Here is a 24,337-nt window from a genome sequence, read left to right as displayed (position 1 = left end):
ACAATTACAAAGTATAATGCCAGTGTATTCATTTCTTGAAAACACATTGCAAAACACTGTAAGAAACCAGGTGGTTGATTAGCATTTATGAATGGCAACACTTTTGTTTACAGAATGTGTGTGTGTGTGTATATACAGATACATACACTTTTGGTTAACAACGGTTATTTCTGAGGGTTGTTTTTCTATTTTGGGGGGATATTTTATGGTGATTTTGTATTTTTTTAGAGAAATATTATACCTACTGAAAAGTGCATGTAACCTCTATGTACAATTTAAAGAACAATGGTAAAGTCATCCTTGCGCTCTACCGTTCTGTTTATAAAGTAGAGAGTTATCAGCGATTTCACTAAGATGGCAGAGTAGGAGATCCCCAGCCTCCATCCCTCCACAAAAATCAATCAAGTAGAGAGCTATCCACAAACAAAAACAGCACTGGGAGAGCTCTGGAATCAGAGAAACTTCAGCAACTCAGTTGACTAAAACAACTTGAGAACCCAACCCCACAAAAAGGGAAGGAAGAACGTTTCTTTTCTGCCTTCATCATCCTGGCCCCCAAGGCCACATTCTTGGCACCAAAGGAGACTCCCCAGCTGGAAAGAGTTCCCCCCACAGGGAGAGAAAGAGTGGGCTGAGTGACCAGCTCCCCTGCCCTTTGGGGGTACTACTCGAAGGACCCACTTCAGTCACCCCCACCAGAGACCAGCAGAGCTGGGGCGTGACCCTCAGATGGCTGCCAGTGTTCCAGTGTCAGATCCACAGAGGAAGAAAGCACAGTGCCCAGTGGCCTGTCCTGCGGATGAGAACAGCAGCTTTCACTACCAAAGAAACCAGGGCCCCGCACAGTCACCACTGGGCTGTCACCCCCAGGTTTTCGTGTTTGCTGACACCAGCCACCTGAGTCACTCCTCACTCCCCTAGCCCCTCCCACCCCAGCAAAAGCCTGGGACCCTCTGTGGCTGTGTGCCTGGCTGACGCCAGCCTGGAGCCCCCCAGCTGACCTCTGCTCTGTGTGCTCTCTGGGCTAGCCCCTCCTGCTGTGCACTTGCACACTGCTTTTCTCACACCCATCTTCGGCCTCCATGGCCATATGTGCATGTGATGAGGTCTTACAGCCATGCACGTGCACGCTGATAGCCAAGACCTCCAAGGCTGCTTGTCCTGGATCTGGCCTGGTCACTGGCCTGAACCACTTGGGTGGGCTCATCTGCAGCTAGCCCCTCCAGCTGCACAGCTGCATACCTCTGGCCCAGCCTCCATCACTGGCCTCTACTGCTGTGTGCACACCCACGGAGAGACCACGCAGTCAGGGAGGATGAGCTGATAGCACGGCCCCTACAGCTGCTTGTGGATCTGGATCTAGCCCTGTCTGCGATCACTGGCCTGCACCACTGCACACCTGCAGCTAGTCACTCCAGCGGTATGTCACATGCTGCCAGCTTGACTCCTGACATCAGGCTCTACTCCTGTGCCCTAGAGACCAGAGTCAGCAGCTGGGACGGTCACACTGACAGCCAGACCCCTCACAGCTGCTGGTGCACCTGCAGCTGCGACCGCAGCCCCTCCGCCTGCCCTGGCTCCACCACTGTGTGTGTGTTTGCAGCTGGCCCCGCCACAGCCGAGTGTGTGTTCACAACAGGCTCCAGCCACTACTGCTGCCTGCCTTGGTCCCTAGCCTCTGAACTGGGCTCACCTCTGAGAACCCCAACTGCCCTTGTGGCCACTGAAGATATTCTTCCTGCAGCATCACTAAAGACCATGCGGTTGAGACTGTGCTTCCTTGCCCCACCCCTGTTCAACATATTACTGGAATTCCTAGCCAGAGCAATCCATTAGACAAGGAAAATAAATAAAAGGCATCCAAATTGGGAATGAAGAAGTAAAATTGGCTGTTTGCTGATTGTATGATCTTGCTCCTAGAAAAAATTTAAAACTCCACCGAAAATTTTTTTATACCTTATAAATGAATTTAGTAAACTTTCAGGATACAAAATGAACATACAAACATACCCTTCTGTACACTAAGAATGAACTACTGGGAAAAGAAATAAAATAAGTCCATTTACAATAGCATCAAAAACAGTAAAAGGGAATACCGTTGAAGTAAATTTAACCATGGGAGTGAATGATCTACACACCAAAAATTATAGTAGTGAAAGAAAGTGAAGAAGACACAAATGGAAAGATATCCTATATTCAGGAATCAGAAGAGTTAATATTGCTAAAATGTTGATACTACGCAAAGCCATCTGTAGATTCAGAGTAATCTCTTATCAAAATTCCAACACTGTTTTTCACAGAAATAGAAAATGCAATCCTAATTTTCATATGGAACCATAGAAGAACCCCAAATAGCCAGAGCAATCTGGAGGCATCACACTTCCTGATTTCAAACTATGGTACAAAGCAATCAGAACAGTTTCATACTGGCATAAGAGCAGACACAGAGAAGTAAACCCAAACATATCAGGTCAACTAATATTTGAGAGAGAAGCCAAGAATGCTCAATGGGGAGAGGAGAGTCTCTTCAGCAAATGGCTGTAGGAAATCTAAATATCCATATGCAAAAGAATGAATTTGGGCCCCCATTTTACATCACCAGAAATGAACTCAAAATGGATTAAAGATCAAAATGTAGGACCTGAAGACATAAAATTCCTAGAAGAAAACAGGTGAAAGTCTCTTTTCAGAAGGATTGTATTACTTTACACTTAAGCCAGCATATATGTAAATACTTCATTATTTTTTTAATCTACTTCATACTTATTGCGCTTGCTTTTGAATGTATACATGTTATGCGTGCATACCAGTTGTAGTTGACAGTATATAAAATTCCCATGGAGTAACACTTAGGGAAAGAGCACTTTACCTGCATAACATTATACATTCAGATAACCCTTAATGGGAACGGATCTAATTTCTACCTATAAAATAGAATTTTGCTGGCATTAGGGAGTAGTTATTACACAATGGAAAAGCCACAGTATTTCATCAGTGTACTCAACTTGTGTAATGCACAATTTGTGGAGTTACGTGAAATGAATTTGGAAAAGGATTTAAGCTCAAATATTACTTTTCTTTTTCCTTTATTTATTTACTTTTTATTATCACAGTTTGGCACAGAGAATACATTAATTCAATTTTTTCCTGCTGGAAAGACCATTAATTTTTTGGCTTTCTCTTGTAAAGAGATCTAAGAATGACAGTATGAGGAAGGGATCAGGAACCAAAGAAAGTTATTAAACATGTCCATGGTCTCTGGATTTCCCTGCACTCCAGATACAGAGTGAATTACACAGGAATTAAATAGTTTTCTTTGCTTAAGTCTAATATTACCAGATAAGGTGCTAATGCAGTTTTTCCTGGAGAGAGTCCCTTCTCTGCTTTTTTTTATCCCTTTGATCGTGTGAACGTGGCCAGACACATCATAGCCATAGAAAGCATCTCCAATCTGTTGTTTGCTTCTCTTCTTCAGGTGTCAGTAACCTCGGATTTCCCCATTCTGAAGAATCCCTTGGTCGCTCCTTCCATCTCTTTCTTGGAACAGCGCTTTCTAGTGGAGCCTTTACGCTCTCTGCTTCACTCCCTCATTTCTGACTTAATGCAGCCAGCCTGGTTTCTGCATTCAGCATCTCTGAACTCCTGCTTTAAAGGTCATTGATGGTGTCCCAGGGACCAAATCAAATGGCCATTTTCTTTTCTTTAGTTTTTAAATAAGAATTGTGTATCTTTAGCGGGGGAGCCTGGTGGGCTGCCGTCTATGGGGTCGCACAGAGTCGGACACGACTGAAGCGACTTAGCAGCAGCAGCGTGTACATGATAACTTGATTTACATATACAAAATGATTAGTACAGTTTAGCTAATTAACATATCTTCTCACATACCTACTGTTTTGTGTGTTGGATGGGAGCACATGAAATCTACTCTTAGCAAATTTTCCCCAGTGGTTCAGCAGTAAAGAATTTGCCTGCAATGCAGGAGATATGGGAGACATGGGTTTGACCCCTGGATTGGGAAGATCCCCTTGGATGAGGAAACAGCAACCCACTCCAGTGTTCTTGCCAGGAAAATCCCATGGACAGAGGAGCCTGGCAGGCTACAGTCCATAGCGTTGCAAAGAATAAGACATGACTATGCACGCACACACACACACTACAGTGTTAGTAACTAAAGTCATCATACTGCCTTTTTACTTTAATGCTTAGAACAAAATGCAGAGGACCCAAATGCTGCCATTTTGTTTCTGTAACATCTTACTTGCACACTTCCCTAGCAGATCATGTTCAGAACCTCCTTATGATCTAGTTTCATTGGTTTTTTTATAATGGAAATCCTTAGGATAGGACCTATGACAAAACAATCTTTGTATAAGCTTATAAGCTCTAACAAGTAGTAGTTTAGTAAGGCTTCAAAAATCATATCCTATCATGATGAAAATGTCTCCTTGTCTTTGAGTTACATCAGTGATTGATTTCTAAATGAGGAAATAGTTCTAAAATGGTCTCCTAGACCAATTTGCATTTGAGTTGAATGGTAGCCATAATGATCAATCATTTTCCTCTCCCTCCTTTTCTTTCCTTCCTCCCTCTCTTCTTCCCTGTCACCACACAACTTCCTCTTGTCCATATTTTTGGTTATTTCCATATTTTATTTATGAGCACAGGCACTGGAAGAGAGATCTGAAGTTGTGCTCTGTCCTAAGTTAATAGGAATCATTTTCCTGTATTTTATGGATGAAAAACTGGCCCCTTAAAGAAACTTTGCTGTTCAGTGCAGAATATTCTTTGTTAGAGCCAGAAAAATAGCATTGATTATTGATGACTCCAAGTCATAAACTTTTACCATAGGAATTTTGCAAGCCTTCTTCAGTTTACCATTTTTAAATTCCCCAGAATTCTTTAGTCTTATTTTAAAAGAAACTTATAATTTGTTGGTCATAATCCAAAAATATATAATTGTATGCTATAAGACATATTTACATGAAAGTAAGCTGGCCTCTTAACTAATATGCCTAGTCTATGGAGGAGGATATATTTTGGATACACATGCACTTAGGAATACACACATACCCCTCAGAGAAATTGTCCCTGGTAATTTTGATTGCATACCTCATTGCTACTGAGACTTTCACTGAACCAGAATTTAGATATTTCAATGGCATTATTTGGTAGAATTTTAAATTCTTCTACAAGAAGACTTGGAAACACGTTGTTGTTGTTCAGCTGCTCAGTCGTGTCCTATATTTGCAATCCCATGGATTCCAGCACGCCAGGCTTCCCTGTCCTTCACTGTCTCCCAGAACTTACTCAGACTCATGTCCATAGAGTTGGTGATGCCATCCAACCATCTTATCCTCTATCATCCCCTTCTGCCCCTGCCTTCAATCTTTCCCAGCATCAGAGTCTTTTCCAATGAGTCAGCTCTTCTCATCAGTTGACCAGGTGGAAACACATTAGGGTAATTTAATATTACTTCTAAAAAGGATCAAAGTATAAGTAACAATCTTACATTTATCACCCACACATTTATTTCTGTTTTGTATTAGAATCAAACTGACTGGAAGTGATTTCCAGAAGTGAGTTCTAATTAAGCTACTGTCAGAAAAATGGTTACCTAATTTTTGAAAAATGGTAACCTAATTTTTGAAAAGTGGTAAAGCAGAAAGCTTTTCACATCTGTTCTCAGTAACTTTTTCTCTAACTTCTCCAATAGATAAAGAAATTATTTTGGTTGTATTCCCTGATAGCTCAGTTGGTAAAGAATCCGCCTGCAATGCAGGAGACCCTGGTTCGATTCCTGGGTCAGGAAGATACCCTGGAGAGGGGATAGGCTACTCACTCCAGTATTCTTGGGCTTCCCTTGTGGCTCAATTGGTAAAGAATCCGCCTGCAATGAGGGAGACCTGGGTTTGATCCCTGGGTTGGGAAGATCCCCTGGGAGAAGGGAAAGGCTACGCACTCCAGTATTCTGGCCTGGAGAATTCTATGGACTGTATAGAAGGGGTCACAAAGGGTCAGATGTGACTGAGCGACTTTCTCTTCACATGGTTGTAATGATAGCTTTGTAGCTATAATTGTATTAATATCTATTTTTGATTAGCAACAAAGTAGAAAGGTTGAGAACAGTTCTATTTTAAAAGATAATTGTTAATATATCCTATGACTATTTACATCTTGTTTGATTCTCTGTAATATTTCCCAAAAGTCCTTTTTAAAATAACCATTTTCATATTGAAGCTTTAGGTCAAGTTTCAGCACAGGACCTCGAAATGTAGTTTTTATCAAATTTCAGGTGATGTCTTTACTGAAATTATAGTTGTTTGGATGGAAGTCTCCTCTTGGATATATCTTGTTTGGTGATGATTTATTTTAAATCATTTACATTAATTTTTTTCATGTTATGTGTAAACTTTTCACCTCTCAGGTTTTTCTTTAACATAAGTCAAACCTGACTAGAACGTAGTGATACAAGCAGGAACATAAGCAGTGCTGGGGAAATATGACAGATGTTTATGTGTATATGTGTGTGTACGTATGTGAAGTAGTTTATTTTGATTTTAGCTTATATATTTAACAGTCTAAGTATACTTTCAGGAGAGTGAAATGCCATTTTCAGTTGTGGGGAAGTAAACTCATTTTATTAAACAGTAGGATACTTGTGGAAAATATAATTAGCTATGTTCTGCTCTTTTGATATCTGGTAATCAAATTAGAGATACCAAGGGAACATTTCGTGCAAAGATGGGCTCGATAAAGGACAGAAATGGTATGGACCTAACAGAAGAAGATATTAAGAAGAGGTGGCAAGAATACACAGAAGAACTGCACAAAAAAGATCTTCACGACCCAGATAATCACAATCGTGTGATCACTGACCTAGAGCCAGACATCTTGGAATGTGAAGTCAAGTGGGCCTTAGAAAGCATCACTACGAACAAAGCTAGTGGAGCTGATGGAATTCCAGTTGAGCTATTTCAAATCCTGAAAGATGATGCTGTGAAAGTGCCGCACTCAATATGCCAGCAAATTTGGAAAACTCAGCAGTGGCCACAGGACTGGAAAAGGTCAGTTTTCATTCCAATCCCAAAGAAAGGCAATGCCAAAGAATGCGCAAACTACCACACAGTTGCACTCATCTCACACGCTAGTAAAATAATGCTCAAAATTTTCCAAGCCAGGCTTCAGCAATACATGAACTGTGAATTTCCAGATGTTCAAGCTGGTTTTAGAAAAGGCAGAGGAACCAGAGATCAAATTGCCAACATCCGCTGGATCATGGAAAAAGCAAGAGAGTTCCAGAAAAACATCTACTTCTGCTTTATTGACTATGCCAAAGCCTTTGACTGTGTGGATCACAATAAACTGTGGAAAATTCTGAAAGAGATAGGAATATTAGACCACCTGACCTGCCTCTTGAGAAACCTATATGCAGGTCAGGAAGCAACAGTTAGAAGTGGACATGGAACAACAGACTGGTTCCAAATAGGAAAAGGAGTACGTCAAGGCTGTATATTGTCACCCTGCTTATTTAACTTCTATGCAGAGTACATCATGAGAAACACTGGGCTGGAAGAAGCACAAGCTAGAATCAAGATTGCCAGGAGAAATATCAATAACCTCAGATATGCAGATGACACCACCCTTATGGCACAAAGTGAAGAGGAACTAAAAAGCCTCTAGATGAAAGTGAAAGAGGAGAGTGGAAAAAGTTGTCTTAAAGCTCAACATTCAGAAAACGAAGATCATGGCATCTGGTCCCATCACTTCATGGGAAATAGATGGGGAAACAGTGGAAACAGTGTCAGACTTTATTTTTCTGGGCTCCAAAATTACTGCAGATGGTGATTGCAGCCATGAAACTAAAAGACACTTACTCCTTGGAAGGAAAGTTATGACCAACCTAGATAGCATATTCAAAAGCAGAGACATTACTTTGCCAACAAAGGTTCATCTAGTCAAGGCTATGGTTTTTCCAGTGGTCATGTATGGATGTGAGAGTTGGACTGTGAAGAAGGCTGAGCACCGAAGAATTGATGCTTTTGAGCTGTGGTGTTGGAGAAGACTCTTGACAGTCCCTTGGACTGCAAAGAGATCCAACCAGTCCATCCTAAAGGGTATCAGCCCTGGGTGTTCATTGGAGGGACTGATGCTAAAGCTGAGACTCCAATACTTTGGCCACCTCATGTGAAGAGTTGACTCGTTGGAAAAGACTCTATGATGGGAGGGATTGGGGGCAGGAGGAGAAGGGGATGGCAGAGGATGAGATGGCTGGATGGCATCACGAACTCGATGGACGTGAGTTTGAGTGAACTCTGGGAGCTGGTTATGGACAGGGAGGCCTGGAATGCTGTGATTCATGGGGTCACAAAGAGTCAGACATGACTGAGTAACTGAACTGAATCACAAAGATACCAGGGTTCAAGATAACCCAGCAAAAGTTGCAGACTTTTTACAACCTTAGAAATGTGATGTCTCTAATCATCATTAATTGTGTGAAATGTTATTTAGAGTACCTTGAAAAGTATTTTTCTTCTAATTGAAATCCATTGCTGCTACTCTGGTGGTTGACATAGATTCACAGTGACCAAAACATTTGATCTTTACTTGTAGAGACTATATATTTTGGCAAGTGTTTTTTTACTTTCCTTATCTTGTAAGAATAACAAAGAAAATATGCCCTTGATCATCTTGGTCTTGTAACAAACCAATGATAGTCCCCGCCCCCATTTTAGGAATTTAATGGTTCAACTGTTTAATCAAATGACCTAATCATAGGATTTGTGGGAGTTTATGATTAAAGGGAGGAGTGTACTACTGACTCCATCTTACTTGCTTCCCTCTAAGGGGATCACAGTTATTATACCACAAAGGTGATGAGAGAAAGTGTAGCATAAGGGATAATAAGAGGGTAAGCTTTGGGACCAGACTGAGTTCAAATCCAAACTCTCCTATTTACTGGCTGTGTCACCTGAGGTCACCTTACCTCTCTGACCTTCTGGATCTTCTTCTGCAAAGTTGGACCAAAGAGAATATCTATTTCATAGGAATATTTTTAGTATGAAATGAGATAATGTACATAAAACACTTTGTCCTGGCACACAGCTAACAGAGCATCGTGGTGATGATTTAATACCATGAAGGAAACTCATAGTATCTTTCTGAAAGAAGGAAAAAGATTTGTTATATGTCTCCTCCTTTCTGTGATACAGCCAATAACATTTTAAGACCCCTGGTCTTTGCGTCACCAGGTGTGAGGGGTACTTCTCTTGTTTTTCCAATGTTTAAAGTGCCAAATCTGTACCCAAGTAAGGCAGAAGCTCCAAAGTTGATCATAGGTTTAATTTTTTTCAACTATAATTTTTTTCTTTTTTTGGTCCAGTTCTAGAATTTTGGCAAACCAAATAGATTGTCTTTCAAAACAGAATATATTGAGTGAATTGATAGATTCTATAGAGTGAAGCAAGTTTGTAGGATATAATCACAGGAGAAATGAACCTGCTGTAACCTGAGTGACCTACAGCATGAATAACCCAGCTTGAATGAAAAGATACGGTGTGCGCATGCCTTCCAACATGGGTAGCTTGATCTCTGCTGCTTTCTTTGGGCATCACCACAAGCAGAACCTTGGGAGGGGAGTCCAGGCACAAAGAAGTTTGCCTCATTTCATAATTTGGAAGTGACGTCTCAGCTGAGTTGGAAGGAGGATGCCATTTATTTTAAAGGGATATTTAGCACTCCTTGGGCCTTTCCTGGTGGCTCAGTGGTAAAGAATTCACCTGCAGAATAGGGGTTTGATTTCTGGGTCAGGAGGATCCCCTGGAGGAGGAAAAGGCAACCCACTCTAGTATTCTTGCCTGGAGAATCCCATGAACAGAGGACCCTGGTGGGCTACAGTCCATGGGGTCGCAGAGTTGGACATGACTGACGCGACTGAGCACGCACACACTAGCTCTCCTTTCTCTTTGCTGTTCCAAAGCTCTTTCTCTCTACTGCCCACACCCTTTTCAGCATAGCTTCATGTTCTAGACTTTCATATAATCTTGATTTTGCACTGAATCATGCCTGAAGCTTAGCCAAAAATTCTGGATTTTCCCTCCTGAAGGTTTCATTCAGAAGTGAGTGTATGGTTAGGGAACCTACATTAAAAAAAAATAAATAAAAAATAAAAATAAAAACACCTCCCTGGAGGATTCTACTGTCTCTGGCCCATGATCTAGCTTTTGGAACTCTCAGCTGAAAAAGAAACATCCCTGTGTCGTCTTCCCTTGAGTTTTACCACGGGCGCACTGTTGATACTGCGTTCAAAATGCTAAGTGTGTTGCTTGACCCCAGGAAACTGAGGCTTTAAAGGCCTTTAACCCCAGAGAATAATTAATATGAGAAATGGAGGTTGTAGGCCAGGTCCACTGGGGAGCTAATACAGCTCACAAGCACCCTGATGTGTGGGGGGACTGGGTGGGGAGGTTGATGCCTTTCTTCGGTCTAGTATTTACTGATTAATTTGTTTGTTCAGCAGCCATTTAAATGATTATGAGATCAAAGACATTTTGCTGGGCACAAGGGATCCAAAGAGTATAGTGGAGAGAGTACAGGTTTTAGAATCTGCCAGATGTTGGTTTGACTCACTGCCGAGCCGTGTGATTCTGAGCTATTTACTTAACTTCTCTAAACCTATTTCCTCATCAGTTCAGTTCAGTCACTCAGTCATGTCTGACTTTTTGCAACCCCATGAATTGCAGCACGCCAGGCCTCCCTGTCCATCACCAACTCCTGGAGTTCATTCAAAATCACGTCCATCAAGTCGGTGATGCCATCCAGCCATCTCATCCTCTGTCATCCCCATTTTCTCCTACCCCCAATCCCTCCCAGCATCAGAGTCTTTTCCAGTGAGTCAACTCTTCACATGAGGTGGCCAAAGTACTGGAGTTTCAGCTTTAGCATCATTCCTTCCAAAGAACACCCAGGACTGAACTCCCTTAGAATGGACTGGTTGAATCTCTTTGCAGTCCAAGGGACTCTCAAGAGTCTTCTCCAACACCACAGCTCAAAACCATCAATTCTTCGACACTCAGCTTTCTTCACAGTCCAACTCTCACATCCATACATGACCACTGGAAAAACCATAGCCTTGAGTAGATGGACCTTTGTTGGCAAAGTAATGTCTCTGCTTTTCAATATGCTATCTAGGTTGTCATAACTTTTCTTCCAAGGAGTAAGTGTCTTTTAATTTCATGGTTGCAGTCACCATCTGCAGTGATTTTGGAGCCCAGAAAAATAAAGTCTGACACTGTTTCCACTGTTTCCCCATCCATTTGCCATGAAGCGATGGGACCAGATGCCATGATCTTCGTTTTCTGAATGTTGAGCTTTAAGCCAACTTTTCCACTCTCCTCTTTCACTTTCATCTAGAGGCTTTTTAGTTCCTCTTCACTTTGTGCCATAAGGGTGATGTCATCTGCATATCTGAGGTTATTGACATTTCTCATCTGCAAAGTGAAAATAATGCTTACCTTGCAGGCTGTCATAAGGATTAGAAAACACACGCGAGGCACCTCATCTGGTGCTAGAAGTGATTTGTCATGTACTGCCAGGTAGAGTATCTGAAACTTGACATTTTCTTTACCCCTACAGCAATGTCAAGGTGGATACCATTGATATTATCAGTCCAGAAAAGAGAAAACTAAGCCTTAGAAAAAGTTGATCAGTTGATCCAAGATCACTGGCTTTGGAGAGGCAGAGCTCTGGTTTGAATCTATGACTACCTGACCCCCAAACCCATGTCCTTAACCATGTGTCCTAGACGCCTGGCCCATCCAGTGTCATGGGACTCGCCTGCCCCTCCAGGCTGGACCTGGCAATGACCTATCTGTGGAGTGGCCAGGCATCCATGACTGTGTGTTTTAGCTCAGCGGGGAGCAAGGCACACTGAATTCTTCCCTTGGGAGTATGCAATTCAGGCAAAAGAGATTGAGGCTGTTGTAAGGGGGAGGTGAGCTAAAAGGTCATGGGATTTTTTTCAGGGCCAGAGGTCTCTTAATAGTTCATGTGTAAGCTGTAGTTGAGGGCGAAAGCCCTGTGGAGCCCAGGAAAAGCAAGAGAGTTCACTTGATGATGGACTACAGAGACCCTATGGTTTTGGCTCCTGACCATATTCAGTGTTAAAATCTTTGCTCTAACTCACCATATCAGTTGAGATCACTTTGAGTGAATGTCTGTAACTTGATTTTTAGAAAGTCTCTAACCAGTACTCTGTGACACATATTGGCATTAAATTGTGGCTATTTGTACTTATTCACAAACTAGTAGCCATGAAATACAAGCACACATAAAATTGCAACAAAAGGTGGCAAATATTTTAGGGAGGGACGTTAAAAGTTCTACAAGGGCACAGGGGAGGGGGCACATTTATGGAGGCTGGAGTGCCCATCCCCTCATGTCATCCCGTGTTGACTGTCCTCATGTAGGGCCTGACACCTAGGTGTGCCATAGGCTAGACGGATAACCCACGCTCTGATGTGGCTACCATACAGAAACCATTACTTACGTTCTTTTTACTTGTATGTCTTCAAGTTCCAAATTGTGTTGAATCCAAATTAAATAAATGCTTGCCATATGATGATAGTCCTAAATATCATTTCTTGGACTTCTTTTTTCATTTACTTAATGGCTATTGATTGAAGATCAAGACAAAGGGATTAAATCATCTTATTCAAATAGAATTATCTTAAAAGGTACCTTCCCTTACAGTATGAAGTCAGCTTTGGAGCAACTTGAAATTCTTCTCTGCTTATCCTATCACTCCTAATCAAGTGAAATCAGTATCATTTTCTCTGAAGAACTTGATGTTTTTCTGACTTAATTTAAGACTGGCAAATGAGCATGATGGTTTTCTGCAAATTTTACTTATTTTGAGTAAACTTAGGGTACGTGGTTGTACATCCTAGCAGAATGGTTTGGTTCTTACATTTTTTGATGATGTTCAATGACATGAGAATGTGCATGAAGTGCTTAAAGTGCGTAATCTAGAGAAGAAATGTTCACCAATCCACTTACCCCCTCAAGAAATTTTATAGGTTGCATCTTGATAAAAGGTATGGAAAAGAATAAGCAATGAGTCTATGCAGTGTAAATTTACAGAAAGTCTAAGTTACAGATAAGCTACCATGTACGCTGTACTTACCAGTTCATAAAGGGTTTTCAGTTATGATGAGGTCATGGACTTTCCTCCTAGAAGTCTGTCAGAGCAATATTAGTTGTTGTCTAACGCTTTTCTGTCTTTTGAAAAGTAACTATTGCTGTGTCCTTATCCAGGGACTTTTAAAGCTGTAAAATTGAGAGAGAAATACTGAAAGCTGGTTCCAAATCCAGTTCTGCTGCTGATTAGCTGTAGGAACTTGGATGGGTCACTTGAGTTTTTGTGTACCTGGCCTGCTTCATTTCTAAAGCATTTAGCAGAGCTGGACTAGAGCAGAGAGTAGTGATGTCAGGCATACTTGCTGTCTCTCCACTGTTTTGAACACAGCCCACTGACTGAGGCTGGGAAGCCAATGCCAGCAGAAGCCTTGGCTAGGAATCATCACCTAGTGATCAGCTTTTGTACTTGACATTAAATCTCCGTGCATTTCCTGGACCAGAAGTTAATGAAGATCATTTTTAGATTTACAATTCCATTCTCGTAGATAAAGAGATGTGAGAGGAAAAGACCTACTGTTTGCAGGTAGTTTATGGTAACTTTCCTCATAAGAAAATGGAAACCTGAGTTTATGAATAATGCTTTTTTCCTCCTAAATCCATGTTTGCATAATTTCAGCAGATTTCATCTTAATTGTTTTCTTTCTTCTTCACCTCCTTTACCTTCAAACATCTTTTTAATAGAAATGTAATTACTATATTTTTCCTCACCCTGCATTTGGATCTTGCTATGTATTCTTTAGTCCACTACAGAGCTTACCATTGCCAGCCAAAAAAAGAACAAAAAAGACCTTCAGTTGGGGTTAAAAGAAAGTGTTTAAGAAGTGAGAGCCTAAAACCGCCCCTGTATATATATTTTAAACCAGAGATACTCTTACAGTAAAAGTGAATTATTGCCCCCTTGTGGTAGAGTTATATATTTGTTTTTTTCACACAAATGAAATTTTGGACAGGGTATTTCAGGCTTCACTACCCCGAAACTCTTTGTCCTTACAGTGAATTTAAAGTAGTTATGAAAACAACTTGAGATATTTTTGAAGCCACCTCTCTGTTTATTCTCACTCATCTTAAACTCTATGGAACTTGGTCTAAATTGATTTTACTTTTCTGTTTGAGGTACCAGATAATCAACTGGAGTGATCAATATTATATGGAACAAACTCAGATATTATTCAAGTTACTTTTCTGTAATCTTGATGGCTTCACATGAGTTGATAAGGACTCAGGAATAGAAGTTGTGTCCTATACCTGAAGCACTATAATTTTATCCAGAGCTACTCAGGAAATTTTGAAACACCACTTGCAGGACATCTTAGTGGTAATACACTTAATTCATAAAGGTTTAGGTCATCCTCAGGATTACTTTTTCTCTTCTGCTCTCATCAGTTTGAACAATGAAATAAGATTTTTAAACTAAATGAGACTTCCCTTTCAGTGAAATAGGCAGCAGACCTCATGCCACTAAATTGTTTCTGAGAAGAGTAGAGAGGCCTCAGAGAGAAAGGAAGCCATTTTGTAATTGTCTTTTTGCAACAGAGAACAGTAAAATTTTACAGATAGTACACAGAATTGGTTTATTGAATTAGTGCTTACAAGTTAGTATAAATCTGCATAGGTAGTACGTATTCTGAATTCTGAATCATTTTCATGTTATATGTTCAGAGAAACCCATTTTCTTGGTTATTTTTTACTTTGGATGGTTGTCACTCTCCACCAATGGCCTTGTAATATGAACAAGATAACTAGTAAGTTATCTCCAGATTGTGTGTATATTTTTAAAAGCATATGCTCTTTTTTTTTTTTTTTACATAAAGATGAAAAGACTAAGTGACTACTTGGAAGTTTCAAATTATGACTTGAAATTCAAGATGTCTAGTGAAGTTTCCTTAGTAGGTGGCTGGTTATTTTTCAACACCATGACGTTTATTGGATTGTCCCTAAAATTTTCTCAAAGAAAATTTGATCACAGTCATCAAACAACTGTTGAACAATTTGCCAGTCCTTTAAAAAGACAACGGTCTCTCTGTGAGATGTTTATTTTTTTTTCTTTAGTGAATTCACTGAATTTTATTTATTTTTTTAAATTTTATTTTATTTAACTATATTTTTGAAAAACCAGATAAAAATACAATTAATGAACTTTGTACTACTGTTATCAAGGAGCCAAATAGACTCATTTCCTTTACTCATTCTACCTCACTCTCTCTGGCTTTCCAGATGATGTAAATAAATAACCATCACTATGTTGTTCTGAACCATTATGAACAGTGGTAAGATTTTTATCTTGGGCTGTGTAGAATATAGAGGGGTAGGTCCCAGTCATGTTCATCATATTTGCCTCTTTGGACTCCTTTCTAGATAAAAAAAAGGTTTGTGAGCTTAATGTCTAAAATATTTAGGTAGTAGTTCTTAAGGTTTCACAGCTTAGATACTTTTGTGACTGATGCCCCTACTGAGGAACATGCTTACCACCACAGTATGAATGCTTTTGAATGACAGCTTTTCCTTATACTCATTATGATAAGTTTTAGGGACAAGTTATACTAGTACTCCTAGGAATAAATTTGTCATGGCCTTAAAATACAAAAAACTTCAATTCATAGCTGAAAACAAACTATTATTTCTGTAATCATAAAAAAGTCATGAAAAATTATAGTAGGACATTTAGGTAATTTGCAGTTTTTCTAGAATAATAGTAAACATCTCTTACGTGTATATATCTGTCCAACTTTAGGTCACTTTCCTAAGATAGATTTCTAGATATAAGTCAAAAGTTAAGAATATTTTTAATGCTTTTGACACATTGCCAGATGGCTTTTCAAAAAGGCTGTATCAATTTTATATTCTCATAATGCATCCTGATGCCTATCTTATCACAGTCTCACTAGCTTTCACATATTTTAAGAATTTTTGCAGTGACAACTCATCCTAGTTGGAGGTTTTAATTATGAGATTTGATTCTTGAAATATACTTAATAGCTATTTTACTTCCTTTATGAATTACATTTGTCTTTTGTCTGTTTATTTTTAGCTTTTAAAGTATTTCAGGAAGCAGCTGGCACTTTTCCAGAGAATTATCAATCACTCTTAAATAAATAAATCTCAGTTTCTTTAGTTTGCTATTGGGCAAACTAAAGTTGCTCATACAAAAAAAGAGAAATAACCCAATTTCTGTTTGTTGTCTACATCTCAGGCCTTGTGGCTTTAGATGTTGAAGCAACCTTATGTTATGCATCCAGCACCCCATCTGAAGTCTAAGATTCATTGAGTCAGTAGTTACAGACTTCTAGTCCTCAGTTTCAGCTGCTTTGAAGGATCACTGGAGGTGACTCCCAAGTCCCCATAGTGAATTTCATAAATACAGTGAAGCCCAGGTTCCAGTCAACATCACAGACTTATCATTAAAATTTAGTAAAAATTGGTACTGGTTTCAGGTGATTAGCCTCTTCATCATAGTTGTGGCTATAACAATGGTAATTATGGTCAATTACATTTGCATGATGTGGCTTACTTTGTTCTGTTGTGTGTGTACATGTGTGTCTACAGAGAGAAGCTTTTATCTTTTTCCATAGTCACAGCTACTGAATTTATTTTTCAATTTTTTTGTATTGTATTTACCATAAGGAAATCTTTCTCAAAGCACTTAGTAATCAAGATGCAAATCCTAGACAGCCTTTGTATGTTATGATGTATGTACAAGAACCATTGTTCCAATGATGAAAAGACTCGTAGCTAAATCTAGTAAGAGGAAAAATCATTTGAAGACCTTCCTTGAATTAGGGAGCTTATGAAAGAATGAAATTCATGTTTGATTGGCAGTGGAGCCGATATTTTCACAGCTTCATGTAATTTGTGACTCTGACTGATACCTTGGTTCAAAATCATCTATCCTATTTCTGATTCTAATAGCAGCAATCTACAGCTAGATGTTACGAGTATTTCCATAAGGGACTGCTCACTTTTTTTCTGTAGAAGAGTTGATAGGTTATCCTGTTGGACCATTTCCACATGTGTGCAAGTCAATGTCATTATGTTGGTTAGTGTAGCTTTGATAGCATCCTTCTAACTTTGTTCATTTCGATGATAATCACGTCTCGCTCGTGATATTTTACACATCTTTTCATCCTAGGGATGCAACCTTTTTACATAATGCCTCATAAGCTTTGAGGAGAAAGATGGTTGTAGTATCTTCATTTTATAAATGTAGAAACTGAAAGTCACAGCCATAATGTGTTACTAGACAACTCAGTTACAAGACTGCCTACCTACTGGGTTTCTTTCCTCTCAGAGGGGCCTTTCTCTATGAAATGCAATGTTTTCCTTAAAAATTGTAATATCTGGGCCAGTCATCTTCTTGCATTTACATAACAGGGCTGTTAATATTTGCTCTGTAGATCAAATTCTGCCTGATCTTGAAGAGATTCTTCTAATAGTGACTTAAGGCCACTCTGAAGTACCCAGGATATGCAGAATTTTTCACTGGAGTTGAACATACCTGAAGGCTGACAATCTCCTCATAAAACTCAAACCTTTTCTGCTCATCTTGGGCAGAACATTTTCTCTTGTGAACTAAGAAAGTTTGGTTCACGAGTTGAGTTACTCTTTGGGTGACTGGCATCATATTTGCCCTTAAATGTTCAGGGTGAATGTGCTTGATAATGTGAAATAATCTGAAGGTACAGAAGTCATTCTCTTAGTCTAATTTCATAGTCACAGATGTTGAGAACTTAAGTGGAAATGAATTAACAAGCTCACATGTCCAATATAACTTACCTTCAAATATATATATATATATATTATTAGGCTTAATCTTCCCAATTCTTTATATCTGAAAATCTTAGTAGAGTTCAGAAAATGTGTGCAAGACCCATTTCATACCTAATGGTAGGTTATGTTTTAATAGTTTATTACTCAGAGTTGGCTTAAAGTCAAAACAACCTACTATGGACCACAAAATGTTTTCAGTTCATTTAGGACTGTCCGTGGTCAAATCTGGAGAAGGCTATGGCACCCCACTCCAGTACTCTTGGCTGGAAAATCCCATGGACGGAGGAGTCTGATGGGCTGCAGTCCATGGGGTCACTAAGAGTCCGACACAACTGACCGACTTCACTTTCACTTTTCACTTTCATGCATTGGAGAAGGAAATGGCAACCCACTCCAGTGTTCTTGCCTGGAGAATCCCAGGGACAGGGAGCCTGGTGGGCTGCCGTCTATGGGGGTCGCACAGAGTCGGACACGACTGAAGCGACTTAGCAGCAGCAGCATGGTCAAATCTTGGCTAACCAGCTTTAAGCCTTTGGCGTTTGCAATATATCCTACATGAGAAATAGGGCTGACCAAAAACAAAACCAAGCAATGAACCAATAGCACAGAGATGTCATTTAAGAGAGAGATCTAAGGCAAATTTTAGGGTTGTAATAAAATCTCCCAAAACATCTCTAGTTGGAACCAGTACCATATAACTTATTACCAGTGGGATAATCATACAATCATATAAACTAAGTGTTCAGAAGCATTTCTGAATTTTCTGCCACAATATGAACTGCCTTATGCAGATACTGAATAACTTCCCTACCACACAGTGTTCCATCAGCCAGCAAACACAAAAACCACTTGGCACTTACAGTTACATCACAATCATACATTAGGTAAGTGACATGAAACTAACCTTCTCTTTTCAGTCATTAAGCATGGATTTGCTGTTAGTGAAAGTAGGGAACATTTAACATTCAACTACATAATTTATATGAAGAATTGAAATGGTGATTGTGAAGTTTTATTTGATGTATATTCAGCATATATCTTAACAAATTTTAAAATCTAGGAATGTTTGCATAAATATTTTTTCATTTAATTTTGTTTTGATTCTAAAAGAAATTCCAGCCTTTAAATAAATGAAACAGAAATGGACTGAATTTTTAAATGATAGTCAGCAGTGAATTTTTTTAACAAAATATTTTTTTGAGAGAGAACATAGAACTAAGAAAACCTTCATAAAACTTTATAAGTGGAGCGTCTTTTAAAATATGCTATTTTATTTTAAGTATTTCTCTGCCCTCATTAGGTGAGTCTCATCATTAGATACAGTGTTACTAAATAGTTGTAACTTTACAGTTTCTTTGATTAATGAAGCCATCCACTAAAGTTTCATTGGGTAGGATTAACTACATTTAAAGATGGCAAAATGCCATTATAACATTAATGCTAGAATTTAATGAGAACCAGAAGTTAACTTCAAGGACCTTTATAATTTAATATGAGGGTACCCTTATATTCTTATTATTTTACTGTAGCATCCTATCTTTGTTCTCGTGATAAAAAGTTTAACTCAGCAAAGTTGTACTTATTGAATACCAACTATGTGCCTACCAGGTGCCAGCATCTCATGAGTGAGACTATTTTCCATTCTCAAACAAAACAGACCATTTCTGATCAGAAAGAGGAGAAATGAGAACCACCTTCCTCACTTAAAAGTCCCATGACCTCCTTTAATCTTGGATGACTCTAGTTTCCTACAGCACGTATCTATCATCCTAACCTCTGGTCTGTTTATTTTCCATGTCGTGTCATCAGCCACCTTCTCCACTGTCTGGATTGAAAAGCTGACCAGCTATGTCTGTGTAATAAAAGGATCTCAGGAATATTGGATTTCTTAGATGTAGGAAGAATGGAGATCATGGATTAGAATGGAATGTTCTATTTGTGGTACCGAATAGCTATACCTCACAGGAAGAGAAGCTTATGTTTTGTGCAACTACATGATAAAATTGGAAGTAGGGACAGGTAGAAGAGGAAGAAGAGCTGACAGGAGGATTCTTTTCACTCTGTGAGGAAGAACCTTCCTGTACTGAAGGTGTACAGTACCAAACTACAAGTGCAGATGAACTTTCAAGCTCTTTCCTGTTCTAAAAGTCCCATGATTCCTATGTGCTTAGAACCCAAAGAGGGCAAAGGACCTAAAGCAAACATCTATGTTCCTTATTCTTTTTTCTCACAGTTCTATGTAGACATACTTGCAAAGAAATGTTGAGACCTTATGAAGACTGGAAATGGTAACCACAAAGTGGAAGAAGTCAAATACAGTAGAGACCAAGGGAAAACTGCATCCTCAAACTCCTGATGGAGGAAAACCTCAACTATTTAGCTGTGGTCTGGGCTTCCTAGTGGCTAAGGTGAAGAGGAGAAACAGGAATAACGGGGTGTGATTGTTTTTTGGTAGTAAGACACACCCCTGCTAGTTTCTCAGAAACGAGCATTTTTCTTGCTCTCAGTAAGAATACCTTGGTTAGGAGGATTTATATAAAAAGCCATAAACCACATAATAAATGATGTCCTCATGAATTTTTATAGAAAATAAAGAGGTATTCCACATATGTCATTTCAAATATTGGCCTTTGGAGAACAGTGAGGGAATAATGTTAAAAGCTAGACATTTTTTTCTCCCTTGGGGCAGGGAGAGGGGTGTTTGAAACTTCTGGTATATTTACTGTAGATAAATGCTTATTTTCTTTTGACCCACTGACATGTGGAGCAGTAGAAAGATGTAAAGATGTCTAGTACAGGGAAGCATTGTTAAAAGGAGGAGGGGATAAATGGAATTTTTGTGGCAGAATGATATTTGCAAGACTGATCAGGCCACTGGGAGGTTTTTAAATATGCCAGTTCCCTGTAACGGGAAGATCAGTCTCTGAGACAGCATATCCAATTTAGTAAATTATTATTATTCCGTCAAAATTAATGTGAACAATTTTCTCTTTGAGGCTGCTTTTTCCATAGGTGATGTTTTCCAGATGGGCTTTGTGTAAAACTCTTAATGTTTTGTGTTTTCTTTCCGAGAGCAAGAGCCTTTTCTGACATGTCTTCATTTCTTTCTCTTCCGGTTTTTGTAGGGAAGAGAACTCCAAAAGCAAAGGAGAAAAAGAACAAGAAAAAGAAGAGGAAGCTGATAGAAAGAGCCCAGGAGCAACACAGTGTCTTTCTAGCTACAGACAGAGCTAACCAGTAAAATAAAAGACACAGAGGGTGGAGGTTTGGTTTTGTTTTGGGTGGAGGGCAGGGGGTGGTGTTTTTTGCAAAAGTGCACACAGCTACTCTCCACTCCCGGAATAGTGGTGGCATTTGTGCTGCTCTGACCAGTAGCTGTTCCCAGTAACCTTGTGAAAGGAGGAGCCACAAGCGTGAGCTCTGTGTTATTTATGCTTTGATTTGCATCGGGAGACTGTGAAGGTGGGTGATTGCAACCTGCAGCCAGGGCAGCAGGAGTGAGTGCAGAGCATGTGACTGGGTTCCCTGTGTGCCCCGAGGTGGAGGGGCTGCCCGCCCGGAGGTGCAAGGCTGCAGACCCCCCACCCCCCAACTGGAGAACTGACTTGTGCATATTTATGGAAGGACGACCCTTGGCAGGCAAAGTGCTGTTTCACTTGTGACCTGTGTTTCCCACGCTGTGCATTTTCAAGGATCAGTGTATGTGGATATCTGCCTAGTGTTACCACACGTTGTTCTCAGCATCTGTTACCTTCCAACTGTTGTGTCCGGAGACTGCTCTTAGCGGCAGGAATTCCTGCTCAGTTTCACAGCAGCTCGGATGTGTACATACCCTGCTGGGGCTGCATATAAACCTCTTATTTACTGTATATTTATGCTTTTTTCTGTGTAACAAGTCATACCCAATTAATGTTATGTCTCCCGTTTCTAGTGGTTCCTAACCATCGTCCCGTAAATGACTGTTCTAGTTTTGCAAATTGTTGAATGTTTTGCTGCCCCTTGAAACTTCTCTTTGTGGGCTTATTTCTCATTGTAAAGATAGGATAAGCTAGTTTGTACATAGGATCAAATGACCCTTGTCAGAGAATTTGAGTATCAATAGACCTTCCCCACTCCTCACCATAGCTAAAGCATGAGGCATCTGGAGGTCAGAAGCCAAAAACTGCCTTTGAGTCTAAGATGTGATGACTTTATGAAACACAACTGCATGAGCAATTATATGCAGTTACTTATACTACTACTCATGCAGTTTCACAGGCCAGCTAGAGAATTTTTCAAGTTTTTACTTTCAAACTTCAATATGTATAGTTTTTATTTAAAGCAATTCCTGACTTGCAATGACAGAGCACCTACCAATATTCTTGGGTCAGTGTAGAAATGACCACCTCATGAGACCATGCATAGAATTGGAGGAGAAAACACGATGAATTCCTACAATTACTGGTCAGATCTTAACAGGGCCCCTTTAAGCCAGAATTTCTGATTCAAGACTGAGAGAGGAACCCTGCGGAAACTTCCCAGGTGACTTTCAGAGTAGTTGTTTCCAAAAACACCATTGTCCACTAGGGGGTATCAGTTCTTAGAGGGTTTTGATAATGATGCTTCTTAGAACCAAAAGGAATGGTGGAAGATTTTTTTGAGGGAAAAAACAAAGCAAGGTAAAAGCCTTTTTTCTCACCTTGCATTGGCTAAACTACCTCTTTGCATTTTTGTTTAACTTTTGAGTCAAAAGCATCTTACCAATAAGTATAAATGTCATGTACATCATTATGAAAATAATATTGCTATGAGATAAGCCATATATGAATGTTGTATACAACTTTAGGGTTTGCATTTAATCCTAAAGTGTTCACCTCCTTTCACATCTATTTAGACTATATTCCTATTTACTAAGTGGGGAGGGGGCTTCTTTATATAGTGCTTCATCGTTAATAAATCAATACTTGTTCTGTTTTTGGGATGTTCTTTTTGTGCATTAAAAAAATTCAAAATTATTTTTGTGGAGTTATTCTTTTCTTTAGAGATACATTTAGGGGGAAAAGCAATATTTTAGCAACTGTACCCCCAAATAGTGGTCTTTAAAAAGAAGCAACTTTTTAAAACCTGTGTTTGTAAGTATATCGAGGAGATTAGTTTAGCTATAAATTGCATTGCAGCAATGGAGTTGGACATGACTGAAGAGACTTAGCATGCATGCAGAGTGATTAAGAGTGGGGATTTTAAAGCCACACTGCCTGAGGTCTAATTTGGACTCTGAAGTAACCTGGACTCTGAAGTAACCTGGAAGAACCTGTCTTAATAGGCCTCAGTTTTGTCATCTGTAAAATGGAGGTAATAGTATTACCTACTGTGTAAGGTTGTGTCTTAAGGTAAACTGTGTAAGGTATGGTCAGTACAGCATGGTGTAGACTAAGCAATACACAAGTTACCTGCTACTCTTATTACCTGTGTCTTTGGCTATTTATTCCCCAAATTATCTTCCTTATCAACCAAATAGAATATATTTATGAAAATATCCATTCCCTTCAAACTATTTTTGATGTCTGGATATTCTTTGCTCAAACTTTTATAGGAATTGATTAAAGCTACTTGATTTTTAAGCCTCTAGTTATAAGCAAACTGCATGCATGCACTCAGAGAGAGAGAGAGAGAGAGAGAGAGAGAGAGAGAGAGAGAGACTGACTACAGGGTAGTGCACAGCTTCAGGGTAATTATACAAAGAAGATCTGGTGGTTTTCCACAAGTGGCTATACCATTCCTATACTTCGTACAGTGTATATAAATAGAACATGTGAAACTGCTTTTCTTAGTATTTTCAGGTATCTTAGCATCTGTAGAAGTAAAATATGGAACTACAACTTTCTCAGTTAAGAAGCTTGAGTGGTATTTTGATAGGGATTGCACTGCATTGTAGGTTGCCTTCAGTAGTATGGCCATTTTTCTTTCAATCCAAGAAAACTACCTTTCCATCGGCTTATGTTGTCTTCAATTTTTTTCATCAGTGTCTTATAATTTTCTGATTATAGGTCTTTTGCCTCCTTGGGTAGGTATATTCCTTTATATTTTATTCTTTTTGATGTGATGGTAAATGAGATTGTTCACTTAACTTCTATTTTGTTTTGTGTTGTTTTTTAATTTACTTTAAATTGGAGGTTAACTTCTCTTTCTGGTAGTTCATTGTTAGTGTATAAAATGCGGTATATTTCTGTACATTAATTTTGGATCCTGCAACTTTATTGAATTCTTTGGGCTCTAATAGTTTTTTGGTGGCATCTTTGGGATTTTTCTATGTATACTCTTATGTCATCTGCAAAGAGTAACAGTTTACTTCTTCCTTTCCAATCCCTATCAAAATAGCAATGGTATTTTTTACAAAAAC

At 39.3% G+C, this 24,337-nt stretch overlaps 1 protein-coding gene across 3 annotated transcripts in view; it reads left to right on the top strand.

Annotated features, from left to right (window-relative positions):
• Positions 1–22,952, top strand: part of RSPO2 (R-spondin 2) — a 173,409-nt gene extending 150,457 nt beyond the window's left edge. For 2 of the 3 annotated variants that reach the window (XM_044928621.2, XM_025265177.3), the window contains one exon: positions 21,084–22,952. In XM_044928621.2, the coding sequence (XP_044784556.1) occupies positions 21,084–21,199 (116 nt within the window). In that variant the 3' untranslated portion in view covers positions 21,200–22,952. The other variant, XM_044928618.2, reaches the window with a different exon arrangement.
• Positions 22,953–24,337: the final 1,385 nt, after the last annotated feature.

Source organism: Bubalus bubalis, chromosome 15, assembly GCF_019923935.1.
Source record: "Bubalus bubalis isolate 160015118507 breed Murrah chromosome 15, NDDB_SH_1, whole genome shotgun sequence".
Lineage (NCBI taxonomy): Eukaryota > Metazoa > Chordata > Mammalia > Artiodactyla > Bovidae > Bubalus > Bubalus bubalis.
This window is presented reverse-complemented; position numbering and strand designations above follow the sequence as displayed.